The 25,918-nt window shown below is 41.9% G+C and overlaps 2 protein-coding genes across 8 annotated transcripts; both read right to left on the reverse strand.

Annotated features, from left to right (window-relative positions):
• Positions 1 to 402: 402 nt before the first annotated feature.
• Positions 403 to 10,724, reverse strand: fhl1b (four and a half LIM domains 1b). Of its 4 annotated transcripts, none has more exons than XM_027007214.3 (6): positions 10,575 to 10,724; positions 5,562 to 5,720; positions 4,992 to 5,166; positions 2,653 to 2,822; positions 2,341 to 2,527; positions 403 to 1,990 (listed from the first exon to the last, which is right to left on the reverse strand). In XM_027007214.3, exons 2-6 carry the CDS (start codon positions 5,715 to 5,717, stop codon positions 1,836 to 1,838), a joined length of 843 nt encoding a protein of 280 aa, XP_026863015.2. In that variant the 5' UTR covers positions 5,718 to 5,720; positions 10,575 to 10,724; the 3' UTR covers positions 403 to 1,835. The 4 variants fall into 4 exon arrangements, with proteins under 4 accessions (XP_026863015.2, XP_081558181.1, XP_081558182.1 ...); XM_081702055.1 differs by having other exon boundaries at positions 4,959 to 5,166; XM_081702056.1 differs by having other exon boundaries at positions 4,959 to 5,166; positions 10,580 to 10,694.
• A 224-nt stretch (positions 10,725 to 10,948) lies between these two features.
• On the reverse strand, positions 10,949 to 21,854 carry slc9a6b (solute carrier family 9 member 6b). Of its 4 annotated transcripts, none has more exons than XM_081702054.1 (16): positions 21,292 to 21,854; positions 19,583 to 19,782; positions 19,293 to 19,370; positions 19,088 to 19,164; positions 18,831 to 18,943; positions 18,235 to 18,340; positions 17,680 to 17,821; positions 17,402 to 17,507; positions 17,133 to 17,242; positions 15,489 to 15,602; positions 15,255 to 15,366; positions 14,917 to 15,070; positions 13,470 to 13,500; positions 13,190 to 13,275; positions 12,104 to 12,209; positions 10,949 to 11,579 (listed from the first exon to the last, which is right to left on the reverse strand). In XM_081702054.1, exons 1-16 carry the CDS (start codon positions 21,551 to 21,553, stop codon positions 11,451 to 11,453), a joined length of 1,926 nt encoding a protein of 641 aa, XP_081558180.1. In that variant the 5' UTR covers positions 21,554 to 21,854; the 3' UTR covers positions 10,949 to 11,450. The 4 variants fall into 4 exon arrangements, with proteins under 4 accessions (XP_081558180.1, XP_081558179.1, XP_081558178.1 ...); XM_081702053.1 differs by having other exon boundaries at positions 10,949 to 11,684; XM_081702052.1 differs by having other exon boundaries at positions 10,949 to 11,687.
• Positions 21,855 to 25,918: the final 4,064 nt, after the last annotated feature.

Genomic DNA, 25,918 nt, shown 5'->3' on the forward strand with positions numbered 1-25,918 from the left:
GTGCTGCCGTAATTTAGCAGTTAGTGATTTAGTGCTCTGAAATAAATTGTCAGTGTTTCTCAGATTACACAACTCTAAATGGTGCAGGTGGACAAGCTGACTTGCCTTAAGGATTTCACAAAGTTCCATTTAACACACACACACAGAAAGAGAGAGAGCATGAAATCAGCAGTGTTTTTTTTCTCTGAAGCTAATATATGACTTGGTTATATTTCCTGTTTCTTAAATATTGCAGAACAGCATCAGGACTTGAACACCAGTTTTTTACAAACTGTCCATGACTGGAAAAAAAGTAGATGAACCCTTTCAGCACTCGAACACTAGATGGCACTCTTGTCTCAAAGTAATGCTGTAATGTCCAATAAACACACAGAGAGGAAGAAAACACAGTAGTTCTCTGCGTCACACTGTTATAATTTATTTGCATGCTCTTACACACGTCAACAAACGAATTATGAAAGCAGAAACTAGCAATACATATTAAACAAGATTTTTGTTTGTTTGTTTTGTAGCAATAAGGACATTTTGAAATGTTTACACATTTACATTAAGAGACATCCACAAAACATTTTGAAATTGCCAAACTCACAATTGCATGAAATAGTGAACCCCTTGCAATTACCTGAATGTCTGCATGAATGGGACCTCCTTACTGGCAGTTACACTGTAGTTTCTAACTTCAAGTCCCTCCAGCATCTGAAGGTCAGTGCTCGCCAGTGGTTAATCAGGCACATTCCTTATACTAAACTACTGCAGTTTATGTGTAATGTTTAAACACTTTGCTTCAGCGCATACCACAGCATTACAAAGCAAACCGAGGTCAGGACTCTGACCTTTAAATATATTCTCAGTTATAGAATTTCTTTGGCTTCAGCCATTTTGATGTTGGATTATGGGCATGATGCATGACCCAACCTCATTTTAGTTTTTTATTATAGACAGTTGCCCTGACATTAGAAGTAGAATATACTCATAAATGCAGTTGGAATTCATGGTTCCCTTATTGAGAATGTAATTCATCTTATCTAACTACACAAAATTGATCCAATTGCAATATGGAGACACGGAACATTTATTAATTTTAATAAAGGTGTGGCAGTGTAAAATGTATTGACTTTTTGATGATTTTATTTCAATTATTATTATGACTTAGATGATCAGATCCCATTTTAGGAACTGCTCATGCAAACATAAGTAATTCACAAGTGTTATAGTTTTCTTCATATATATATATATATATATATATATATATATATATATATATATATATATATAAAGTATATATGTGTGTGTGTGTGTGTGTGTGTAGACAGAGAGAGAGAGAGAGAGAGAGAGAGAGAGAGAGAGAGAGAGAGAGAGAAAAGAGAGTGTTGTGAACTACGCAATGGTTTTCAGAGAAATGGACATTTTGGACAGAGGTCCTTCATCAGGTGTGCAAGCACATGCACACGCGCACACACACACACACACACACACACACACAGTTTATGTAAAACACCATCCTAAGGAAAGCCCAAAATACCCCTCAATTTCCTCATTTATCACTTCATTCATTCATCTGTTTGCCCGTTGCACATCTGCAATTTTAGCATCACTAGAAAAATCCGACACTGAGTCTGAGAGGTTCCACTTGTGAAGGAATAAACAGTATCCCTCGTGAGTGGATGCCAGGAAACCTAAGAACATTACTTGCAAAAAGCAGATTTAGTCTAAGTCTTTATTATGCAGCAAGAGAAGTATGTGTGTCTGCACTTGTGAAAATTAATGTTAGTACTTTCATTTTTCATGCTGTTTAACTTTAGCTGATATTTCCTGTTTGGCCCCCCTGGTCAGACCTACAGTTTCTTTGAGCAATTGGTGCAGTATATGTCTCCGTTTTTGGAAATGAAGTGCTTGTCTGCGAGGTTTAACGAGCACCTCTTGCAGTTGAAGCAGTAGTCATGCCAGGTTCCTCCTTCATAGTTCACCACATTAGTGGCTTTCCTAAAGCCTACGGTAGAAAAGACCCCAAAGCATAATCATATGAGAACAGGGTCAGTAATCCCCAGCTAATCTTCATTTGGATTTGTTGCTGTTTACATGTTGTTATACCTGACTAGTTTGTGTGTTTCTGTCTATACTTGTAAGTGTGTGCGTGTTTTTGTCTGTACTGGCAAGACAGTGTGTGTGTGTGTGTGTGTGTGTGCGCATGCGTGCATGTGTGTGTGCGCGTGCGCATGTGTGTGTGTGCACATGTGTGTTTATATGTGTGTGTGTGCGCTTGTAAGTACTGTCGAGTGTGCTTGTGCATATGTGTGTGTGTGTGTGTTTGTCTGTACTGGCCAGGGCGTTTGTGCTGACCGGTGATGGGGTTTTGGCAGCCATTGCATTTCTTTGCCACGTTGCTTTTGTAGCAGTCCACGCAGTAGATCATCTCCTGGTGGGACGTGAAACGCGTTCCTGCCAGCGGCTTCTCACACACACAGCACACAAAGCAGTCCGAGTGCCACGGCTGGTCCTGGTAGTTCACCCCTCCGGATGTGATGGCCTTTTTTACACACACACACACACACACACTCATATGTTTAATATATGAGTTTCTCTAGTTTTTGTTCTGAATACAGTGTGTATATGACGATTCCTCAGGCAGCAGGGAGGGCCTTTCTCTCATACCTTCTTGCAGCCAGCGCACTGCTTGGCAAACTTCTTCTCATGGCACGGGCTGCAGTAGATGTTGTTGTTTTTGGTCAGGAAGCTTTTGGTGCAAATGGGCTGTTTACACTGGTAACAGGTGAAGCAGTCGTCATGGAACGTGGAGCCTTTGTACTCCACGCTCTCAGTACCTTCAACAAAATCACACGGCAGGAGACATGTTGAAAAGTTCCTAACCAGGACATATCAGAGAACCCAAACACATACCCACAAGCCCAAAGTAAAGTTGTGCTTCAGCTGTTTGAGACCATGAAAAAGTGATGGAGAGGTATTCCTTTGTTTATTTGCCTGAAACCTTTGTATGGGAATGCTGAATGCAAAATACATCAGTGCTGATTACTTATACACAGGACGGTTCATAATTGCCTGCCATATATCAGTTTAAACAGGTGTGTGTTTGTCCTGCAAGGTCCACTGAGGCCAGCTTAAAAATTAACCCATGACTAATAACCTACCACAATGTAATATGCACGTATGCAGTAAAGATGGAGTACGGAATGGTGTCAATTTAACTTCACTATTTTAGAATGTACTTACACGCTTACACCAAGTGCACTTACACGCTTACACCAAGTACCAAATGCAAACTTGTAATAAAACAACCATGCAAACAAAATAAAAGTATGAAAAATCTGCTTTGACTTAAAACTGAAGAGTAGCGCAGCCACATAAAAGGAAATACAGCCACATCATTTTGGAGATATGGGTGTAATATAGGGTTGGGCTGGAGTGTGGCTGTGAGGATATGGGGTGGGGCTGGGTGTAATGGGTGTAATATAGGGTTGGGCTGGGGTGTGGCTGTGAGGATATGGGGTGGGGCTGGGTGTAATGGGTGTAATATAGGGTTGGGCTGGAGTGTGGCTGTGAGGATATGGGGTGGGGCTGGGTGTAATGGGTGTAATATAGGGTTGGGCTGGGGTGTGGCTCTGAGGATATGGGGTGGGGCTGGGTGTAATGGGTGTAATATAGGGTTGGGCTGGGGTGTGGCTGTGAGGATATGGGGTGGGGCTGGAGGTGTGGCTACAGTGAGGAGTGAGGATGGAAGTGTGACTGTAACAGGGTGTAATGGGGTGTATGTCCATGATACTTTGGAGTGTTTAAGATGGTGTTTAGAGGACAAATTCATGTTTCCTGGCTCAAAGTACACAAATGATTAAAAAAAAAAAAACAAAAAAAACCTATAAAACATGATTGGTCACCATAAAGCCAATTTTGGTACAATTTAGAATACAGAGCAAGATGTGTCCAAAGTGGTTGCGTGATCAGTGCACTATTGCATTAGAAAAGGAAAGGAAGCTATACTGCCTTCATGATTAGAAATCAGTGTAGATCTATAACAATGCTTTTACAGTTCAACAAGGCCAAAGGTCAGCTATGGCATCAACTTCTGTGTTTAAAAACATTTTTCATTGAACTGCTTAGTGTGGTTTTTCTCCGTGTCACGAATGGCCACCCTCCTGGCGTCCCTGTTGTCATGGTTTCCCTGTCATCTGTTTTCCTGCACTCCCTGGCTCCATGCCTTAGTTTAGTTTTCTCCGCCCCTCGTTTGATTTTCCACACCTGTCCCTCATTAAGTTCATGTATTTAAACCCTGTCTTGATCCCTGTGTTAGGGCTGTTCATTTGAATGGCTGTGTTGGTTTGTACTCCGTGTTTCCTAGCCCTGAGTTTTCCTAGTGTCTTGTTTTATCCTGCTTCCCCTTTTTGCCTTCATTTATCCTAGCCCTAGTCTTGTAATTATGTGTACACTCCGTGTTGGCTGTTTGATCCTGGACTACCTTAACGACTCTGATTCTGGATTTGCCCTGAAGAACTCTCGCTCTTCTCCGCACACGTGTGCGCCTCCTCACCACTCACTGTTACAGTGAGTGAAACAAAACTTTCCCATTTCCTCAGTGGTTCTGAGGGCAATGTCGGTAGAACAGCACTTAGAATATTTAATCTGTGCACACTATTAGATCTTCCCACGGGGCTAAAGATTAAATTCCTCCATGGTGGAGGTAAAAATAAGTAAAATGATCTGTTTCATAATCCACTGCCCTCTCAACCCCATCCTGAAACATAAGACGTTTCCCTGTGTTACAGTAGCTTTTAGTGCCAAGTAGAATCATTGGTTCCCTACAAAACCCCACAAAATGGCTCAAGTTAATGAACAGGCACAAGCAATGCAAGACCACAATGTTTGTACATGCAAAAAACAATCCCTGACAGCTATGCGGCTTCCTTCAAGCATGGTGGGAACACTATGCACTGTGCTCTCTACTGTACCTGCTGCTCTGTGCACTGTGCTCTGTACCGTACCTGCCAGAACAGGCTTGTAACAGGCATGGCAACGGGGCGCATCCTCACGGGAGCCGCACGTCCCACACAGAATCCTGTTGTCCTTCATGCTAAACGACTCTTTGGCCAGATTCTTATAACATTTTGAACAGCGGAAACAATCGTCATGCCAGTAGCGTCCCTTATGGTGGAGCTCCTACAGAAAGAGAGTGCTATACAGGTGAAGCAGGTGTACAGGTGAAGATATTAGGTTTCATGCATCAAAACAAGATCTTCAGTTCAAAAAGTGCTTACTTTCTGAACCTGAACTGTATGCGTCTGATCAAAACCACGCTGACAGAAGTATATTTATTGTTCTAATTTTTTTTTCTTAAAAACAGAATATATAACACAATATATAATGAGTATAAAGAACCACTAGATTGGCTAAACCTGCTGAACCATTAGTCTTTAATTAAAACAGAACATAGTCAAGCTCAACATGTTGATTTTTTTTTTTTTTTTTTCTTTTTGGTCATCCATGCGGATATTTTCTGTGTTTAGTTTCAGATGATCACTAACAGAAGTTCGGAGAAAAATACCCAGTAGTACCTTAGAGTCTGTGCCAATCGGCCGGCGGCATTCAGTGCAGGTGTTGGCACAGAACTTTTCGAAACAGCGCACGCAGACTGGTCTGTCATTCTTCTTAATGTACTTCTTGCCGCCAAGATCGTCACGGCAGTAGAAACAGTCAAAGCGGTCCGTCATGGCCTGAGATAGAGAGAAACTACAGAGCTGAGCTACAAAGGTGGTGCTCACCTCATCTGGGCAATAAAAATGTGTCAAGAAAGCCTGTTGATTTATTGCTCTATTAAACTGTGACTCATTTTCATGGCTGATTGTTCAAAGCATCTCTCTCCCTCTCCATCTTTCTCTCCCTCTCTCTCTGTTCCCATCTGTACTGCAATCACAAGTGCGCCCTGGGTAGCTGTAACATTTTCTTAACCGATAAGAGAATGTTTGTTCAAGTTTTATTTTTGATGCGCACGTGAGCAAGAACGTTTGCTAACGACTGACTTTATGTGTAACCCCGGGCAACAGAAGGTGCACAGTGCATGTTGCCCTTCTCACCAGAAAATATTCACCAGGAAATCCTGAGGGGACAGCAAGAATAAGAAATCAGTTGTTCATTGTATTAAACAATGGAGGCAGTAATGCTTAGTAACAGCTGATGCCCGCAGAGTGCTTTAATTCAATCAGTCTGTGCATCTAATCGAATAACACAGTGCATGAGCTCAGAAAACAAACCCGACAGGATGCTCAGGAACTGCAACTGTTTAATATATATCCAAAAAAGTAGATTATATACAAGCATCTGGGATAGATAATCTGAACCGTCTGCCCATTCACCCGCAGGAATGTGAGACCAGTGGAAGAGAGTTGGGGTTTTCTGCTTAAACTCCAGGTGATAAAGAAAAGCCATGTGGCCTAGTTTTATTCCTGCAGATGAAACTAATTCGACCCATCTGAATCTTACAACTATCATTAAAAATATTGCTTCACACAAACTTTTAATTTTACCTATTTGGATGCTTGTTGTACTGTATAAATCTAAAGAATCTTGGATTCCAGTTTCAGTACCATGCTAATCTCCTACAATGTTCCCTGCTAAATGCTTTTAAAGGTGACACCCTTTCAGCAAATTCTACGTGTATCTATTGCTATCTGCCGCACCATTTATTGCTGTGCAAATCACAGCAACCGTCGGTCAAGCCGTAATAGTTACTCGTTTTATTCCCCCTCTCTTAGCCTCAGCAGCTGTGTTTATGAGCAGCATGTGAATAACACTGGACCTTCGCATTACAATGTGAGTAAACACAGGAGCTGTAGGAAAGCCCCACCAGCCTCCTGCCCCTCCGTTCCTTCGCTGCCAAAGCTGTAGCCAGCTCCACCCCTCCAGCTCCACCCTCCGCTCCATTTTCCATATCCTGGAACCTTCATATCTGCTATGCTCTTCCTGTGTGCTGGCGTATCAGTCTTCAACACCCCGCTCTGCTTCTCCTAACGTGTTTCTCATCTTCCTGTGGGTTTTCCGGTCCTGAGTAGACTTCATTAAATACATGCTAATGGATTTTTTCATTCTTAGGAACGGAGACAGAGCGAAGGGCTGGGGGTTAGCGGTTGTTACACGAACTAAAAGTTACACCCATACCATGGAGTTCCAACATCCAGACAATGGCCTTTTCAACTCATTACACCTGAAGTCTTTCACAACCAGCTGAGACACTGGTTTGTCTTAACACTTGACAGCCTGTGGTTCCTTAACTAGTTGGTATTAATGATAAACTAGACCCTTAAGTGAGCATGAGTGAGCAGTGTTGAAGTGGCTAGAGTGGTTTCTCTTATTTACATTTAGTAGGACAGCTGGCATTCACACACTCTTACACCAGCACACTTTCTTTCTGTGGGAACATAAAACCAGCCTTTCTTACCATAATGGTTGGACAAAAACGAGCACTGACCTCATCACTCTGTGTAGCTCATGTCCCTCTACACAGACTCTGTCCAGTGTAACAGAACATATTTCTCAAGCACTATAAATATTAAAAGCTATTAAAAAGAAGCAGAGAGAATCTTTAATCAGTGTGAAAAGTTAGATTTGGTTTCATCATACCCAGACAGTAACCCCTTCCCTTCCTACTGTGAGCTCTGGGGAAGTGACGAAACTGCTGAGACTGGAATCTGCATTCAGGGATGACCTCATCGAACAGACCACAGCGGGGTCAGAAGGAAGGCAAAAAGCAGCGGAGCGGAGCAGGGCAGGGCAGGGCAGGGCAGAGCAGGACAGGACAGGAAGGAGCAGTATAAGCCCAATCAAGGAAACCCACATCTCAGCTATCACAGAATCCCCAGGCTAATGGCTCAGTCTTCAATACGAATACATCTGAGAGGTTACAAGCATCTAGCAGAAGTAAAAACATTGTGATGTTGAACATGCATGTCCAAGTGGGTTGTTCCATTCTCTCTCTTTCTTTTCTCCAAAGACCCATTAAAGGGTGTGGTAGCATTCCATTCTGTAATTTATGAAGAAAGCAGGAAAATTAGAAATCAGGCAATGACATCATCGTGAGGTTGACTCAAAAACATCGCCTTCACTAAAACCTCAGTTTGCTCTGGGAAACATACATATCCCTATACATACAGTTAATTACATATATAGAGAGAGATCTTAAGATAGTCAGGGATTGTTAAATAGCTTCACCATAAACAAATACCGTTAAAAATACTCTGACTTCCAAAATACGTAACCTAACACTGCAGCATGCGCAAATGTGGCTGCAGTAACAGCCTGTCTTCTGCCAGACAGCTGGGAAAACACAGGGCCTGTGTGCGCCGTATTGGCTGGCATGATCTCCTCCCTGAAGAATGTGTGGAAACAGGAAACAGTGGAAGAGTGGAGATTAGGGGCAAGAGAGTGGGCCAGAGTGGAGCCCAGACCCTGCTTCTGCACTCTGCCCACAGAGCTGTGTTTCATGCCTTAAACAGTGCATCTGTCCAGACTTACGAGCTAGCATAATCAACACATGAATTCCTCAGGAAGGCCATCCATTTGATAAACATTCATTTTTCCGTTGCCAAACGTTCCAATGCGTGGCTCCAACAATAGCTCCCGTGCCGATGCCAAGTCCCACCTGCTCCTGGAGTGTCTGCTGAAAGGGCGGCACCCTGGAGAGCTGCCACAGGAGCTTATCAATAGTCCCATCAGTTCCAATCTCTTGCACAAACATGACTACGCATGTGTCTTATTTACAGTGCTCTTCACATCTGAACTAACAAACAAAGGGAAACAAAGCAGTAAAGGGCAAACTTCTGTTCTGCTGGGTTAAACACCTTATAAACACTGGCTTTCAATGTGGAGAGCTGCTCCACATTTGATACAGTGTTTTAGGCTACAGTCTGCCAGTCTGGAAATTGCCCTCAGTTACCATGACAACTTTGTGTAATTGCAACATTTTTCTTCATAACAGATACATTTTGCTTCATAACAGAACTTTAAAGTACACGGAATGATTTGACCAGTAATGCACTCGTGAACTGGAACCGAAGGAAAACAGGGAATGTTGGTCTGGAGAATCAATTCCCAGCATTCACCTTAATGGCTTCCACATATGTCCTTAAAGAGGCGCCAGCAGACAGAGAGCAGGGAGCAGAGCCAGGCCTGCTCTGAGGAGGTGGAGGCAGCGTGTGGTTCCCTCTGGAACGATGCATCACACAGCCTCCAGCAACACAGTCGCTGCGCAAAGGACAGAACTGGAGACGTGCGAGCTGACAGCTGACAGCGGGCAGCGCAGCTAACGCGAGTCCTCGTGGCTACACCGGTCAGCAGCAGGTGAGGGACACGACCGAGCAAAGTGTGGAGAGCTGTGGACATCCGAGGTCCAGGAAGTAGAGAAAGATGTCAAACGGAAATTCACTATGAACCACTACTGAGATGCACAAGGGCTGTCCTGAACGCCATTACCGCAGGACAGAAAAGAGTCTGTGTATGGACATAATTCTGTTCTTTCGCTGAACACAAATTCTTCATGTACATGCAGACATTTTTTGTATGGTGCTGTGAATGTGTGGCAGTAACTGAGACTTGAGATGGTGTGTCACCATTACTGCTGCACTCTGCGGTAAAGCACTGACATCCACTTGATGTGAAATAAATGTAGACAAATGTGTTTCAAATTATTCAGACCTCAGCTCTGTGGGGCCAGCTTATATTTAACCAACACACTTACATTGCTGAATTTCTAGGCTGTTTTCAGTCAAATGACAAAAACTGGTTGAACGGACAGGCAGGGCCCTACGTGCGAATTTGTGAGATAAAAACAATGGCATTAGTTGATCAGTAAGTTGATTTTGTCAAACTTTCATCTCACTCTTATATGAAATTTACAATTTTCACCTAAACACTAACGGAACTGTAGAATGAATGTTTCTCTTCCTTAGGCTCGGAGCTACTGGCTGGAGTTAATAGTCTTAACAAGAAACAGATTTGTTACAGACACTTTTAATCGCCGGCATGCAGAAAATTCCTGTAACCAACGCCCCATCTAGAACTTACAAATGAACGTATATTGCCTTACTTTTTTCGCTCCTAGTATTTGATAGACTGAATTTATTTATTTTAAATATTTTCAGTTCTATTAGCATCCATTATATTTACATACATACGATTTATTATTTACAATTATTTTTATGGTCCGAACATGATGAGCGGTAGCTCATGTCATGATTGAAACAGCGTGGTTTGCAAATTTGCGCTCTAAAACTTTCTACATGTAATCAAATGTAATGACAATAGCAAATCTCGTGTTTGCCTTTATTTGAGTTAACTACACAACCTGAACCTGAAACAACAGGTGTGCGTGCTAAGTACGAATTCGTGAGCGTTTTTTAAAAAAAAAAAAAAAAAAAAAAAAAAAAAAGGTGCGCAATTAGTTCCTCGGAACTAATGATGCGTTCAAATTTCACAAGAACGCGAACGGTGGCTTCGTACGCGCATCCGACAATAGCTCTGCTCTTTCAAACGTGCTTGATTAAAAATTCTAGGGAGGAATAAAAAACTAAACTCACCCGACCTGCTGGAGGTTTCCGTCTTCCTAGTCCACCACTGTCGCAGATGTAGGTCACTTCAGTCCTCTCCTCGTCTCTGACTGCGCAGCTCTGGCATTAAGGGCTGCAGTGGGATGGACAAACTGAAGGCTGACCGTATAACCTGCACGTATTATAGTCGCGGATTTTCTTCCTAATAAAAAAAAAAGATAAACCGCAGTCTATGTGCTCAATCAAGTGTCTGTGTTTAGGTATTTTCAATTAAACTACGCACTTAGCAACTTTCTATCTTAATACTGAAGAACTGTCAACAGTACAAACAAAACAAAGCAAGCTACGATAAATATATCGGTTTAATTAAGGGTCTTTTTTTGTAACAAAAACACAAAAACAGGTTTAAGGTTTTAACAGGTTTTAATATGTAGTTAAACATTAGGCACTCATTTTCCCTTCTGCTTTCTCCATGACTTCATGAGGTTATTACCCATGACGTAGATTACATAAGAACACAATCTTGCACAACTCGTTTTACTACACAACTCCCGCGGAAACAGTTTGGCGTGTTGCTTTGGAGGAGGTGACCATATCACTTCTACCACAACTGCGTACAAGGCCAGCAGTTAAATTCTGTAAATCCTACACTAAAATATTATAAATTAACGCATTAGGAGAAAAACAAAACCCAGAACAGTGTAATACTAAAGTCAACATACTGGAACAGAATAGTTTGCCTGGATACCAGGCTGTTAGCTTCACTGCAGACATTACTAACTCCGGGGAACTGTCTGAAGCTGAGATGCGGCAGTGTCATCAGGATGAGCCTGAGAGAGCGCACCCCACCCCCAGGGGGACCTAGCCCGGCCCCAAGGGTAAGGGAGCCCCGCCACACATATTTGTTCACAGTCTTAGACGGAGGGGTTCCGAGAGGGGCGAGGAATGGGGCGGCAGAGGGACAGGGCCTGGGACTATCGGGGACTCCTCAGTGGACAAAACAGAATGAGTTGGCCCCTGCAGCAGAGGCTGATCCTGGACAGAGGAGGAGGGGTCAAAGACTGCGTCAGCACTGACTGATAGGTCACTGTACAGCATGCTGGGACTGTGGTTCAGGATGAGCTCTGAGTCAGAGTCTTGCTGCTGGGAGAGAGAACACACAGAACACGACAGCACCACACAATATAACACAGCATTCAGCCCAACACAGTACAGCATAACACATCACAGCACATCACAATACACCACACCACAGCATAACAGAGCATCCAGCACAACACAGCACAGCATTTAGCCCAAAACAGCACAACACAATACATCACAGCACACCACACCACACCACACCACACCACACAACACATTACACAGCATCCAGCACAACATAGCACAGCACAACACAACACACAGGATTCCATACACAACCATATCAGTACAATCCATATAATTGTTATTAATCTGAGTATACGGCATTGTGGGTGGAATTGTGTCTGTGTGTGTGTGTGTGTGTGTGTGTGTGTGTGTGTGTGTATGTTTGTGTCTGTATGTGTATGTGCTTTCACCTCATAGGTCTGAGAGCTGGTGAGGCAGTGTGCTACAGGTGCGCAGCAGGCAGGCAGAGTGGTGATGAGGGGTGGACCACTGTGGGTGAGCAGGGGCTTCACATATCTGGACATCACAGAGTCAAGCAGAACTCTAGGATTTGGGTATAGAAGCCTGGGCCAGATTGCTATTGGACTACTGTAAATCGCCTCTGAAAAACTACTGTGGCTGTACAAGAGCACCCTCTGCTGTCTAAACGTGCAGTGTCAGACCCAAACCTTAACAGACTCCAATCCTGTGACAGTGACAGACTCCAATCCTACTATTTCCTGGCCATTTTCCCTTCTTTAATGTATCAACCTAAGTCTTAGTCCTCACACTATCTCCCTGAGAGTGAACATTCCCTGGTGTGTGTAAAGTCTCATACTGAGTTGGAACATGCTCCAGTGAATGCTGAGTAACTGATCAGTTAGTGAGTAGCCATGCATATTGTTGAGTACTGTTGACTGTATCTGTATACTGAATCCATAAGGGTTGGCACCAGGCCGAGGCCCCCTCCAACCACCAGAGGGAGGCCTAGAGTCAACAATACCACTAATCAGGTTTAACACCCAACAGCTGGGCTAGACCTTATATAAGCCCAGTGACCCAGTCATTCAGTGCTGGGTTTTTGATAAAGTTTTGAGCCAAGCTCCTAGCCGGTAACTCTGGGTATTGAGGTCTGTGAGCCCTTGTGCTATGCCTCTTTTCTGTTCTGCGAGGGTGTCAGTGTTTTTACACGTCCCCTCCCTTCTCCAGTTTTCCCCTCTCGAGTCTGTCTCTCTCCTGAGGCTTCCCTTAGCCATTCAAGTTCCTCCCCGTTTTCTGGTTTTGTTTGGGAACTTTTAGTTCGAGTTTTCCCCAGTGCACCGGGTTGCCATTTCTTTCCGTGGCGTTCTTTGTTCTCCCCTTTTCCACGCTCACCGAGGTGTTTCGTTTTTTCCTCTTGTTTTACTTGATCCAAGCTCTAACTGTTCTGCACACGAGTCCACCATTGTTAGAGCGTGGCTGCTCACCTGGTAGGCTGTTGGTGGTCAAGCCCACCTTACAGAATCATTGAAGGATACTTGTGGTCAAATGTGTACCACAGTCTGAAGAGCCAGGCGGTGTCACGTCTACCAACTGTTCCTACTGTTTCTTCTGACCCTGGCACCTGACACAGAGAGACAGTTTATAACATTTAATGTATATATTTATATAATAACATTGGCGTTTGTCATTTGGGCTATAATCGGTTGTAAAGTATATGGATGAATCAAGCTTTACAGTCAACACAGTGAATGTTTGTAGGATGAATAGTGTTGTGGAAACAGGCTGGTTCACACCGACAGCAGCTCGAACACTTACAGAACTTTCTTGCTCTTCCTCAACCCCCACTCTGAAAAGACAGAAAAGCAGAGTCATGCATCACACAGTTCCCAGTATATGATGGAGACAGACAGTAGAGACGTTACTGTATCCACCTCATCGCACACACACACCCTCAGACTTTCACCTAGACTCATCATCATCAAGTGAATGAGTGTGTGTGTGTGTGTGTGTTTGTGTGTGTGAAGTGTGTAAGAACGGTTAGCTTCCTGTATATAAAGGTGCAGAGCCTTTGTATTTTTTGGTTATCTGAGGTGATCTGGTGTTGATGCTGTTGCTACTTCATACATTCACTCATGTGACGATGATTTTGGTGAAATATCTCGGAGACCCTCAGGGCTGTGGTCACCCTCAAGTGCTCCCTTTTAGTTATGCTGCTACAGACCTTCCTGCAAGAGCTGCATTCTGATTACTGGCCCATCTATTCTATATAGACTGTTCATTCGTTCATCTTTACAGATCTAACTATATCTTTCTACTTTATTTGTGTGCTACTGCAGAGATGATTCCAACACTGGTTTAGACATGCTAGTCAGTGACAAAGCATCTAAAATGGCACCAGAAAATATCCCAGTCCTCCCAAAAGATGAACTGATGCTGCTCATCCACCCTAGACCCACCAGTGCAGATGAACGTGCAAGAATGTGTGAGTGTGTGTGTGTGTGTGTGTGTGTGTGTGCGTAAGAGTGTAAGTGTGTAGAAGTGTGTTTGTATATAAAAGTGTGTGAGTGTCTGTGAGTGTGTATAAGAGTGTGTGTAAGTGTGTGTGAATGTGTGTGACTGGCCAGGTTTTCGGATCATGATACACGGCTCATGATCTGTTCCCTCAGATCCTGTGGCACTGCACTTTTAAGCACTACAGTGCATTTTTATTTATTTTAATTCTCAAATTATTCTTAATTTACTCATATGTTTAATTTGATTTTATAAAATGTATATTCTTTATTTTTTTTCATTATATATATATCTTTTATATATATATATATATATATATATATATATATATATATATATCTTTTATATATATATATATATATATAATATATAAAATATTATATATATATATATATATATATATATAATATATAAAATATTATATTATATATATTATATATAAATATTACATATATACACATTATATATATCTTATATATATCTTTTTTTCATTCAGATTTCATCACTTTAATCTTTGATTTCTTTAAATTAACTTTTATTTTAATAAGTAGCGTTTGTAGTGTTTTTGTATTGCAGAGACCTTCCCAAGGTGATAGCACTCTAGATGTACTACACTTCATTATTCTTCTATATCTGATGTAAAGTACTTTGAATTGCCACTGTGTATGAAACGTGTTACACAAATAAACTTGCCATGCCTTGTGTGTGTGTGTGTGTGTAAGAGTGTATATGTGTGTGTGTGTGTGTATACCTGATCTTCAGGAAGGATAGCATGGGGGTTGTGCCCCCACCAAACACCCACACTGTGAAGAAGACAATGAGGAGAGTGCTGGAAAACATCATCTGCCTCGCATATGTTGCTGTGTCCCTGATCGACAGGGCAAAGGTCATGGCTCCTCGTAACCCTGGCAGGTCAGAATGACACAATTTCATCAGAGGGGTGGGAATAGACTCACTTGGTGGTTTTTAAACAGATGGTTGTGGCAATCTATTCTCTGATGAAATGATGATTCATCGTGTGTAGAACTATGCAAAGAAAGAAAGAAAAGTACTGTGAGACGACTAGTTGCTGTGTGATTTGGGTTTTACCTGCAAACATCATCACATGCTGGAAGTTGAGGCTGATGGCATTGGTGCGTCCCAGATTGAGTAGGAACGACAGGGGGTAGATATTAGCTGCTCTGCCAAGGAATATCGCCAGCTATGCAGTGGAAACAGCTGTCAAGGATGTTCTGAAAAACTATGTTCAAAGTATATTTATATACACACATTAAAAGTTTCAGAAGAAACAGATGTGAGAGCTAAGTTTCTTATTCAGGATACAAAGGCTCCAGTAATGAAAACAGGGTTAAACACGTGCTTCTGGAATGAGAAGAGTGTCAACCCCATGTAGGAGAAGATAAAGTTTTCAGCCAGGAAGTTCAGCAGCTCAAACAACTGTTAGAGAAAATGCAGATATGAATGACCAAACAGTTATAATTACATATGAATATGCACACTCTATGGCTTCTTCCATGGCTGTGGTGGACATTTAGCTTGCTTAGGTATGTCTGAGGAGAGTAGAGTGTGTTTTGTGTCATGGCATTGCTTGATCTGAACTCATACACTGCTCAAAAAAATTAAGGGAACACCTGATCATCACAGTATAATGGCAAGTCAGTTAAATAGGGGATAACAGTCCATGCAATTAGGAAGCAAAAGCTGTTGTGAATCATTTTCACCTGCTTTGGTGCAAAACAAAGTGAAAACAAGTGCAACAGCAAGACAACCCACATAAAATAAATGGGTTTGCAGGTGGGAGCCACAGTCAATTACTCTTCTACCGTCCTTCCTGACTGGTTCTTCTCTACTGTACTGTACTTTTGCGTTGTAGCGTGAGACATTGCCTGCAGCACATACAGGTAGTCCAGCTCCTCCAGGATGGCACATCATATATGCCACTGCAAGTAGGTTTGCTGTGTCTCCCAGTACATTCTCAAGAGCATGGACGAGACACAAGGGCATGGGCCATTACGTAAGGAGAGCTGGACAGGGTTGTAGAAGGACATCATCCCAGTAGCAGGACCGGTATCAGAACCTTTGTACAAGGGGGAACACTAGGAGCTGTAGGACCCTCTGGGACGTTACGTATCAGTGCAGCCTATGCCGGCAAGTAGCACCACAGACCGTCCAGGAGTTTGCTGATGCTGAACCAGGTCTGGGAGGAGAACCTCCAGGACACTATCTGCCATCTCATCAGGAGCAGGCTCAGACACTGTCGGCACGTGGGAACCAGAGACACATCAGAGTCACATGAGTTGCCGTGATGAAAGTCACATAAGCTGGATCAGCCTGTAATTTCAATTTTTTTTACTTTCATTTTGGTTTGAGAGATCTTGAGATTTCAAAATCTGATATGTGATTTGAGTGTTCCCTTATTTTTTGGGCAGTGTATGTAGGATGCTCTAGTGTGTCTGGGTTAAATGTTTGCAGGAAATTTAGTGTAATGTCTACTACAGCCAGGGAAAGAACCTAAAGTATAACCCAGGCAGATCCCAGATGAGCCCCCAAGGTATGTTACCACTTGGCTAATATGTAATGAAAACATACAGTGAAGGGTCAAAACAGCCACAGTGCCGTTAAAATAGAGCTCCCCACCCTGGCTGTATGGTGGAATAAACACAGACCAGATTTAATTAGACAAGGCAAATGCAAGTTTCCTGACTCAATAGTCAAAAATTGTTAGATATGCTTGGCCTAACAATGTAGAGTGAGTGAAGTGAAAAAGGCAGAACCAAAAAAGGACTAAACAATATATAACTCCTTAACCCTTAAACAGTTAAGTATTTGATTATTCAATCTAATAACTTAGAGAGGGAGAGGGAGGGAGAGAAAAAAAGGTGTGTGTGTGTGTGTGTGTGTGTGTGTGCGTGTGTGCGTGTGTGCGTGTGTGCGTGTGTGTATGTGTGTGCTTGCGTGCAGTTTGACCTCTTTGGTTCGGCTCTTGGACTCTGCAGAAAGGTTGTTGTAAGTGTAGTGAGCCTGTGTGATTCCACAGAAGAGTACAGCCACTACACCTACACACACACAAACGTAAACTGCTCTTATGAGAAAATGGTTGTTATTCAACTATAAATTAATCATGGCAACTACGATAAATTACACTCTGCTTATGCATTAGAAAAGAGATTTATTCTTCAATTAGATTTTAATTAATTTAATTATGGTTGCGATGTTTCATGGTTGCTCATAGTTACCAGTGATGCTGCATGCCTCAGCCAATAAGAACGTGCTCCAGGACATCAGGAAGAAGAGGGCAGTCTCCAGCAGGGGAAAGTCCCTCAGCCTGGTAAACTTTGTTACCTGAACACCAGCATACAGTGATGAACACACAGCCAGTCAGCATACAGCGATGGATGCACACAGCTAATCAGCATACAGTGATGAACACAGACAGCCAACCAGCACACAGCAAAAACAACTCTGTCCATTACGGAAATGGTCACCAAAGGAAGATGTTGCTGATGGACTTTACCAGAGCAGTCAGAACTCCAGCAGCAGAGCCCAGTACGAAAGAGCCACTGAGGACCGCCAGAAACACCCCCAGGGACGTCAACATGGCACGCCCATCCAACGCCTGGCTACTTTCTCCTGATGGCTGGTATGCCACAACAGATCTGACAGGTGCAAGTGCACACACACACACACACACACACACACACACACACACACACACACACTGCTGCTTGCTCAGATGGCACATGGCAAAGACAGAGACACTCTTCTGCCTACTGGTAATAAAGGGTGTAATTACAGATACCTAAATATTTAGCCAATATTTACTGTTAGCATTAACCTAAACATTGACAGAAATGTACAGTTAGAGTTAACCTACATGCATGGCATATATTCACTCTCTATATACATGACATACACACACAAGTAGCCTGTCATTAGTGTGCAGCTTCTGTCTCAGGGAGGAGTTCCCCTCTGAGGAGCAGGGTCAGAGCAGGACCTGGGCCCTTAAGCAAGCTGACCTCTGACTGGAATACAGGGTGTGTGTGAGATTGTGTTGCAAGGTGTGACTCACGATGACAGCACGATGGCCACAGCATCGTTGAGCACACTCTCCCCAAACATCAGTGCATATAGGTCAACGTCCACCTTCAGCTCACTGAAGATGGCCAGAACAGTCACTGAAATAATCCTCAGTTAATACACACACAGCGAGGGAAATGTTGAGAACAACCATGACACTGGTTAACTAGCAATCAAAGCATCAGTTTGTCAAACTTAATTTTAACTCAGTATTATTGTGGTAAATAATGGTGTGCTATGTTTTTAAATGATGACCTGGCCTTTCTAAAGCAGAATGCATGATGAGACCATCTGCAAGACACTACCTGGACCTGAAGAACACTACTTGGACCTGCAAGACACTACCTGGACCTGAAGAACACTATTTGGACCTGCAATACACTACCTGGACCTGCAGGACACTATGTGAACCTACAAGACACTACCTGGAAGTGCAAGACACTACCTGGACATGCAAGACACTGCCTGGATATGCAAGACACTACCTGGACCTGCAGAACACTACATGGATCTGCAATACACTACCTGGACCTCCTACAGTGCACTACCTGTTCCTGTGGGGCATGACCTAGATCTGCAAGACACTACCTGGATCTGTAGCAGAGATGATGGCCCCAAAGAATAGGCAATCTGTGAAGAAAAAGTCTCCATCCAGTTGTCCAATTGCATTCATTAACGCCACACAGCCGTACATGACCAGCCTGCAAAAACAGCAGTGGAACTGTAGTGCTTTAAAAGTGGCACAACATTCTATTTAAGGTGGCATTTACAATTAACCTAGAGGTGGAGGTATCTTCATTTAATGTCAGCTCTGTGAGGAAATTTTGTAGAATTAAAGAACTCACCCAATAACAAATGAAGAAATCACAGTGCCTACAAAAGCATAGGTAAGGATGGCGCCCAAATTTCTAAAAAAGTGCCTCTGAAAAAAATACAGACAATCACATTACAAACTGTTCTTCCTAAAGATCATTATAACTATGGCTTAAACTCACCTAAACTTGTTTAAAACGTGTTAAACTAAATGTGTTAAACTGATAGCACAGTTACCCTTTTGAGGCTATAGCCAGCATGGAAGATGATAGGTGGCAATAAGATGTTGAAAAACACCTCCGGATCAAAAGTGGCCTAAAAGTGAAGTAGATCTCAGGGTTAACACAGCAGATGAACTGAGCTTTAGGGCTAGCAAAGGAGCATAGCACCAGAAACCAAAATTAGGGCCTCCTCCTGTAAAATCAAGAAAGATCTGAATTGCTGTATTTTCACTTCAGCAAACGTCCCATGAAGACTAACAGGAACAGCGGTGCACTTAGCAGTACGCCAGTACCACTTAGTAGTACCTTCCTGAGCATGTCTACACTGGGGAGGTTGTCGCTGCTCCTGCTGTCCACCTCCCCTCTCAGCTCGTACTCGTACAGGTGCCCACTGACGTTGAGTAGGAGGGAGCTGGGTCTGGACTTCCCCACACAGGTCAGTGTGCTGTTGCTCACATCCGGCTGGACGTGGACCCCAAAACGGAGGATCACACCCACTAAGAGGCCTGGAACCAACATGAGACAGATACCTACTCTGCACACTTTTACACTTTTTATTCATAATAATAATAATTATTATTATTATTATCATTGTTATTATTATTATTATTATTGTTATAAAAACACCCTGGACAGTTACTTTGAGTGAAGCCCAATGAAGTGGCAGAGGGCTCTGCTATGACTGACAAGCTAAAGTATTAAAATTCAAAGACAGGTACATTCAAGTCAGTCAATGCAGCCTTAAGGCATCAGTGTAGAAATGTAAGTTACCATATTTTCATATTTTCTCCACTAAGTGAAAAATGTAATGGAAAATATTCCCTTGGTTCCTTGTCAGGACATTGTTTTGATCTGACCCATTCAGTGCAGGTCAAAACATATGAGGAAATAAATCATGTTTACAATGGCAACAATTACAGATAGCACTGAGTCAACGCATATGTCAAACATGCCAAACAGTTTTTTGAAGAAACAGAATCAGTAAGACGTTTTCTCATGTAGTATCAAAGATAGATGCAGCCACAGAGACATAAATGCATTGCAAGCTCATATTCCAGCATCACCTAGCTGGCGCTTCCATTTTAATTATGAACTACACTCTGTCTTTGCTTTGGTCTTAAAGATTTCCTGAACAAGAATGACTCCGCCCAGCACCCCCTTCCCACAGACTCCGCCCAGCGTCGCTTCTCTCAGACTCCGCCCAGCACCCCCTTCCTACAGACTCCGCCTAGCGTCGCTTCCCACAGACTCCGCCCAGCACCCCCTTCCTACAGACTCCGCCTAGCGTCGCTTCCCACAGACTCCGCCCAGCACCCCCTTCCCACAGACTCCGCCCAGCACCCCCTTCCCACAGACTCCGCCCAGCACCCCCTTCCCACAGACTCCGCCCACCACCCCCTTCTCTCAGACTCCGCCCATCACCCCCTTCTCTCAGACTCAGGCTTCCCCAACATCCTTGTCAACCCATTAATTAATGTCTTGCATGCCTATAGTAATCATAGCCATGTTTATCCACATATATATGAAACAGTAAATATATAATATATAGCATTAGACACATGCATTCTACAAGACTGCACACGTACACAACAAACATATAACTGTGTGTAACAATGGGTTGTGCGGCATGTACAAAGACTGCCTGAAGGAAACGTTTAGCGTTTCTTCCAAATTATATAAGTTCCTGAATCTCATTTCTGACTTCCTAGACATCGTCTCTGGTGACCAACTATCGTTCCTACTGTTTGTATGTATGAGGGATATATGGCTTTTGGAGGGATACAGGATCCGATGTTTGATTAAGCGGACTGAACATGGGGCTGTTACTACGGCGTGGGGATTGGGGTCAAGAGCGGGAGAGCAGGAAAGAGAACAAAAGTTTCAGTCCGCACACAACATAGCTTAGGTTTGCTATCTGGCTACTATCAGAGTTAACGAGCACGACGAACAACTTATCTATCCAACATCTTTAGATTTTATTTTTTTAATTTTAAAGTTTAGATTTTTTTTCTTACCATAGATCATGGCTAGTCCGGTTTCGTGCAAAAACCTGAAGCGTCGATGTTTGAAGAGCCATATAGTTAAGATAGTAAGTGTTAGCAGAAGTGTAAAAACGAGCACTTTTGTGCTGTCTTGTCTGTGACTTTCCTCCGCTTGTCTCTCAGTGACTGCATCAACAAGACCAGTAGTCTCAATTCTAGAAAACAACGTTAGACACAAAAAACAACATATAATACAGTTTCGTGAGCCAGTGGCCCATACTTTTTGGAATCCCATTGTGGAACTTGTTAACAGAGTAAACTGTCGTCTCCGCTCAGCTACAGTAAAACTACACCGAAACTAAACGGTCACGCTATTTTCTTGTTGCAAGTACACTTCCGGTTTTTGATAGCCTGGGTCAAAAACCCACAAAAAAAAGTAAAAATATGTTAGAGTGCTCTTCTAATATATGGTAGAGTGTAACATTAAAATAGAATTAAAATACAATTCACAATCGAACCAATTAAATAATATTGGCCAACAAAATAGGTCGAGCTTATAGTAAGTTGTAAGCTGAATTCAAATCAGTTTTTAGATTCGAGGCTAAAAATACACTTAAAATGTGTAATAAGATAGTTCTGAAATGTATCATGTATGGGTGTTGCCTAAATTTGACATCTGTTACGAACCCCAGAAACAACCCTCAGCCCCGCACAGCCACGCCCACTCGCACACACACCCGGTCTGACTCACCGGAATTCTAGCACACACCTGATTCCTATTCCCCTCATTACCAACCCCTTTAATAAGCTTCTCCTCATCGCATACTAGTCGCGAAGTATTGCTTTCCTATACGGCGTACGAGCGTTTCCTCATCCTGTGTGGTTTCCCCGTTATTGACTCCTGCCTGCTTTCTAGACCTCGTCTCCTGCCTGACCCTCCGTCACCTCCTGAACGCCACCCCGTGTACGACCCCGGACCGACCCGACCACGCTTACCTGTCTTACTACACGTATTAGTACGGTTGCTAAAATAAAACCTCTGCAACCGGATCTTCTTCTACGTGTGTGCATTCATTACAGCATCAGGAACATTCCTATTCAGTATCCAGCTAAAACGAATCCACTTTCCTTGGTACTGCTTTTCCATAGTACACATAGTGAAAACTATGCGTGAGAAATTCTGAAAACATATTTGGATTCAGCGGATTCATTTTTTTGTAGGAAGCAAAATCACTATTGATCAGTCTAATTAAGTAAATAAATAAGTAAATGTTAAAAACTTTAACTGCCTTGGTTAACATGTAGCAGAGAAAATATGGACGCTAACTTTATATAACGTACTCTTATTTAATCACTTAATCCTCTCTAATCCTGAAATTCATGGAATTTCATGAAATAAATGGATTTCAGAACCTGGGACAGCGCCTTTCCTTACCGGTGTTACGTAAGATTCCCGTTATCTTTCACAAATCGAGTCCTCGGGCACGCACGTTCATCCGACGAAGATCGCCGCCGCTAGCAGGGTTAGTAAAAATCGATCAAAGGGTCTATTACGCCTCAATTTACTGTCCAGTCAAGCGACAATTTAGACGTTTCAAGTTTATAGCTATGCTAGGTACAGCTGTGGTTTATTATTTGCTTTCTTACTGATATTCGAATTCTCCGTTCAAAAATGAAAATTATGCTAAAGTTATTCATTTGAAATGAATTTTTTTTTTAATTACGCGACAATATTTACTTCGGCATTGCTACATAATTAGGATAATTAATAATTAGCCTATATTTATTTCTTTTAGAGACGACGTATGTGATCCACATAATTAATGTTTACAATAGACTTTCTCGGAGTTATTTTTGTAAAGCTGAACATATTTGAGCTCCGTTAGAAAGATATAATATTTCTAGACATTTTTGAAGTTCAAACAAATTTGCATAAACTAATCTCGCTAAAGGCAATTTTCGCTTGAGGATAATGAATTAATAAAACAGCAAAATCTTAATACGGCCAACAGAATACCGTATTATGAAAATGAACAAACTTAAACTGCACACGTGTCTTCGTGTCTTTCTGGTAGTTTTCTTCCGTCTAAAGTGAAAGCTACTACGAGGAGCCCCGAACTGTGGTAGATTTGGTAGATTAAGAAATGGGGGCGTGTCATAGCGGAAAGCGAGATTGTCGTTGCAGAATCGCCTGAAACATTTACCCTGTTCTAGCATTTCCAGGCAAATTCTGGACAATTGTTGAGGATCATATAAGGGTATGTACAAGGGTGTAATAATCTGATACCGAAAATATTTAACACGACCATATGTAAAATCAAGTAGACAGTGATACAGAACCAGTTAAGCCTCTGGACTTGTTATTCATTATTCCATGTCTTTAAATGGTAACAATCATTAATTCGTTTGGCAGAATATCCAAATCTAATTCACACTGCATAGTGTATTTGGAAATGCATGATAACAATGACCTACACTAACACTGATTGGTTGATTGATTAATGCTATAAGGTGAAAAGGGTGAATCAAATTTAGTTCTGAGAGTTTACGTAAATTCATGCAGTATTCCCACTGTGACAACATGACCCACTTTTAAAGACACAGATATCATGCCTACATGTAGGCCTATTGGACATTCCCATATGTACTGGATAACTCTTTTCGGTAGTTGTTGATCCAACAGTTGACCAAATATAAACTAAACTCGAGTTTATGTCTCATGGAAGACAAGCATCGAGACCATTTTCGGTCCTGGCTCAAAGATGGTGGAATTAACTTCCACTTGCTGTCTGGACAGCAGAGTCCCTTGCAGTCTTCAAATGCAGACTGAAGACCTATCTATTCGTGGAATATTTAAATGACAACTGATCGTGCTCCTATATTGAATAACTAAATCAATACTTATTATAGGGTGTTTTTTATACACTGATGTTGTCTTAGAAACTCTGGTACTTATTGTTTATTGCACTTATCATTGTTTAAGATGGACCTTATGTATTTGTACTTCTAGGCATCAGCAGTGATCCCTGTATTTCTACAGTATTCTAGTTCATTGGTATACTGGACTCTGACCTACTGCACTGGCCAGGATGTATTCTATGAGTAAATGACAAAGCACTTTTGTAAGTCGCTCTAGATAAGAGCATCTGCTAAATTCCATAAGTGTAAATGTAAATGAGTTTAATTTGACAGACCCCACGCTTAATAACATAAATGTAGTATATAAATGTAACCTATTGCTGACCGGCGTGGATGATTCTTGGCTATCAGTTTGACTTTTCTGTATCAGTATTAGCTAAAGGTCTGAAACCTAGAATACAGGAAGTGTAAAATCACTGCAGATATGCAATATAATTCACAGTTTATTATAAGTATATTATACATGGTTGGGACTATGATAGACAATGCCATTATCCATCATCTATGGCTCACAGACATTACAATTTTGACAACATGTTTTGTGTAATTAGTCATTTCAGTTGAAATTACTTAGTCATACTATGCACCTGTTAGTCATAGCATTTTTTAAAATTCTGTGTGAATACCTATAAGCATTTAAAAATAATACTTTCAATAATGCTGTATATTATTGTTATAATGTATAATGTATCTCTCCAGTACCACAATCACTTCATGGCAGTGGGGATACATGTTTCTTCAGTGTGAGCATACATTTAAATGTAAAATTATTGCCTAAAAATGGAAGAAATGCTTTACTGAATACTTTTTAACAATAGACTACATAAAATAATGTTATACCAGGTTTAAATGAGCAATTCTTACCAGCAAAAGTAGCAAAAATATTTATGAAAGTGGTTATTTATTCTTTTACTTTTGTTCGTTTTTTCTGAACATTGTGCAGCTCACATGAGATTAAGAATGAAATTTCTTTGTAATGATCAAATGAGCCAGTCTATAATCCAGTGTTGGTCTCCCACATATAGGCGGCCATGTTTAAAATAGATTTAGTAAACATCTGAAACAGCCAGGCCATTATAACATAATGGCTGTTTCATAACATGAAGACAAATAATTGGAAAATGATTTTAAGGGATGTTTAAAATGCTCTTTTAAGGGATGTTAAAAATATATATAGCACGTTTTTTTTCGTTGCAAAGGCTCAATTAATTAATCGTTAATTAACGCTTTCAATTAATTTGTTGAAGAACTCTTGAGATAAATGTAAAAGAAAGTGTATAAAAATGTATGATGCCCGTCACGATTAGTCCCTCCCAGCTCCCGTGTTTCGTGTTTTCCCTGTCTTATATATTTACGTTACATTCCGTAGTTTCGTTTTCTCCGCCCCTCGTTTGATTTTCCACGCCTGTCCCTCGTTTCTGGTCTTGTTAATTCCATGTATTTAAAACCTGTTGTGTTCCCTCTGTCGTGGCTGTTTTGAATCCGTGCGTTGGTGTTCCTTGTAGTTGTTAGAAAATTTGAATGTCTTAATACCTGAAAGCCCGTAGCTGCCTGTTTGTAAGTTTTGTACTCCGTGCCTATATGTTTCTTCTAGCCTTCGTGTTTGCTAGCCTTAGTTCTGCCTAGCGTCTTTGTTATAACCTGCTTCCACAGTTTGCCTTTATCCTAGCCCTTGTTTTGTGTATATTGTATCCTCGTACTCTCCGTGTCGGCTCTATGACCCTGGACTACTCCAACGACT

Source organism: Electrophorus electricus, chromosome 19, assembly GCF_041902795.1.
Source record: "Electrophorus electricus isolate QZ-2024a chromosome 19, ASM4190279v1, whole genome shotgun sequence".
NCBI classification, from domain to species: domain Eukaryota; kingdom Metazoa; phylum Chordata; class Actinopteri; order Gymnotiformes; family Gymnotidae; genus Electrophorus; species Electrophorus electricus.

Excerpts from the sequence above, each read along its gene's own strand:
- fhl1b (XM_081702055.1), bottom strand. The coding sequence starts at position 5,717 with ATGACGGACCGCTTTGACTGTTTCTACTGCCGTGACGATCTTGGCGGC. Across the intron at positions 5,167-5,561 it reads CGATTGGCACAGACTCTAAG|GAGCTCCACCATAAGGGACG; the intron begins GTACTACTGGGT and ends CTCTTTCTGTAG. Across the intron at positions 2,823-4,958 it reads CACAGTGCACAGAGCAGCAG|GTACTGAGAGCGTGGAGTAC; the intron begins GTACAGTAGAGA and ends ATTTTGTTGAAG.
- slc9a6b (XM_081702052.1), bottom strand. The coding sequence starts at position 21,553 with ATGGGATTCCAAAAAGTATGGGCCACTGGCTCACGAAACTGTATTATA. Across the intron at positions 17,508-17,679 it reads CTGGAGTTCTGACTGCTCTG|GTAACAAAGTTTACCAGGCT; the intron begins GTAAAGTCCATC and ends GCTGGTGTTCAG. Across the intron at positions 13,276-13,469 it reads AGGAAGAGCAAGAAAGTTCT|GTGCCAGGGTCAGAAGAAAC; the intron begins GTAAGTGTTCGA and ends TCTCTGTGTCAG.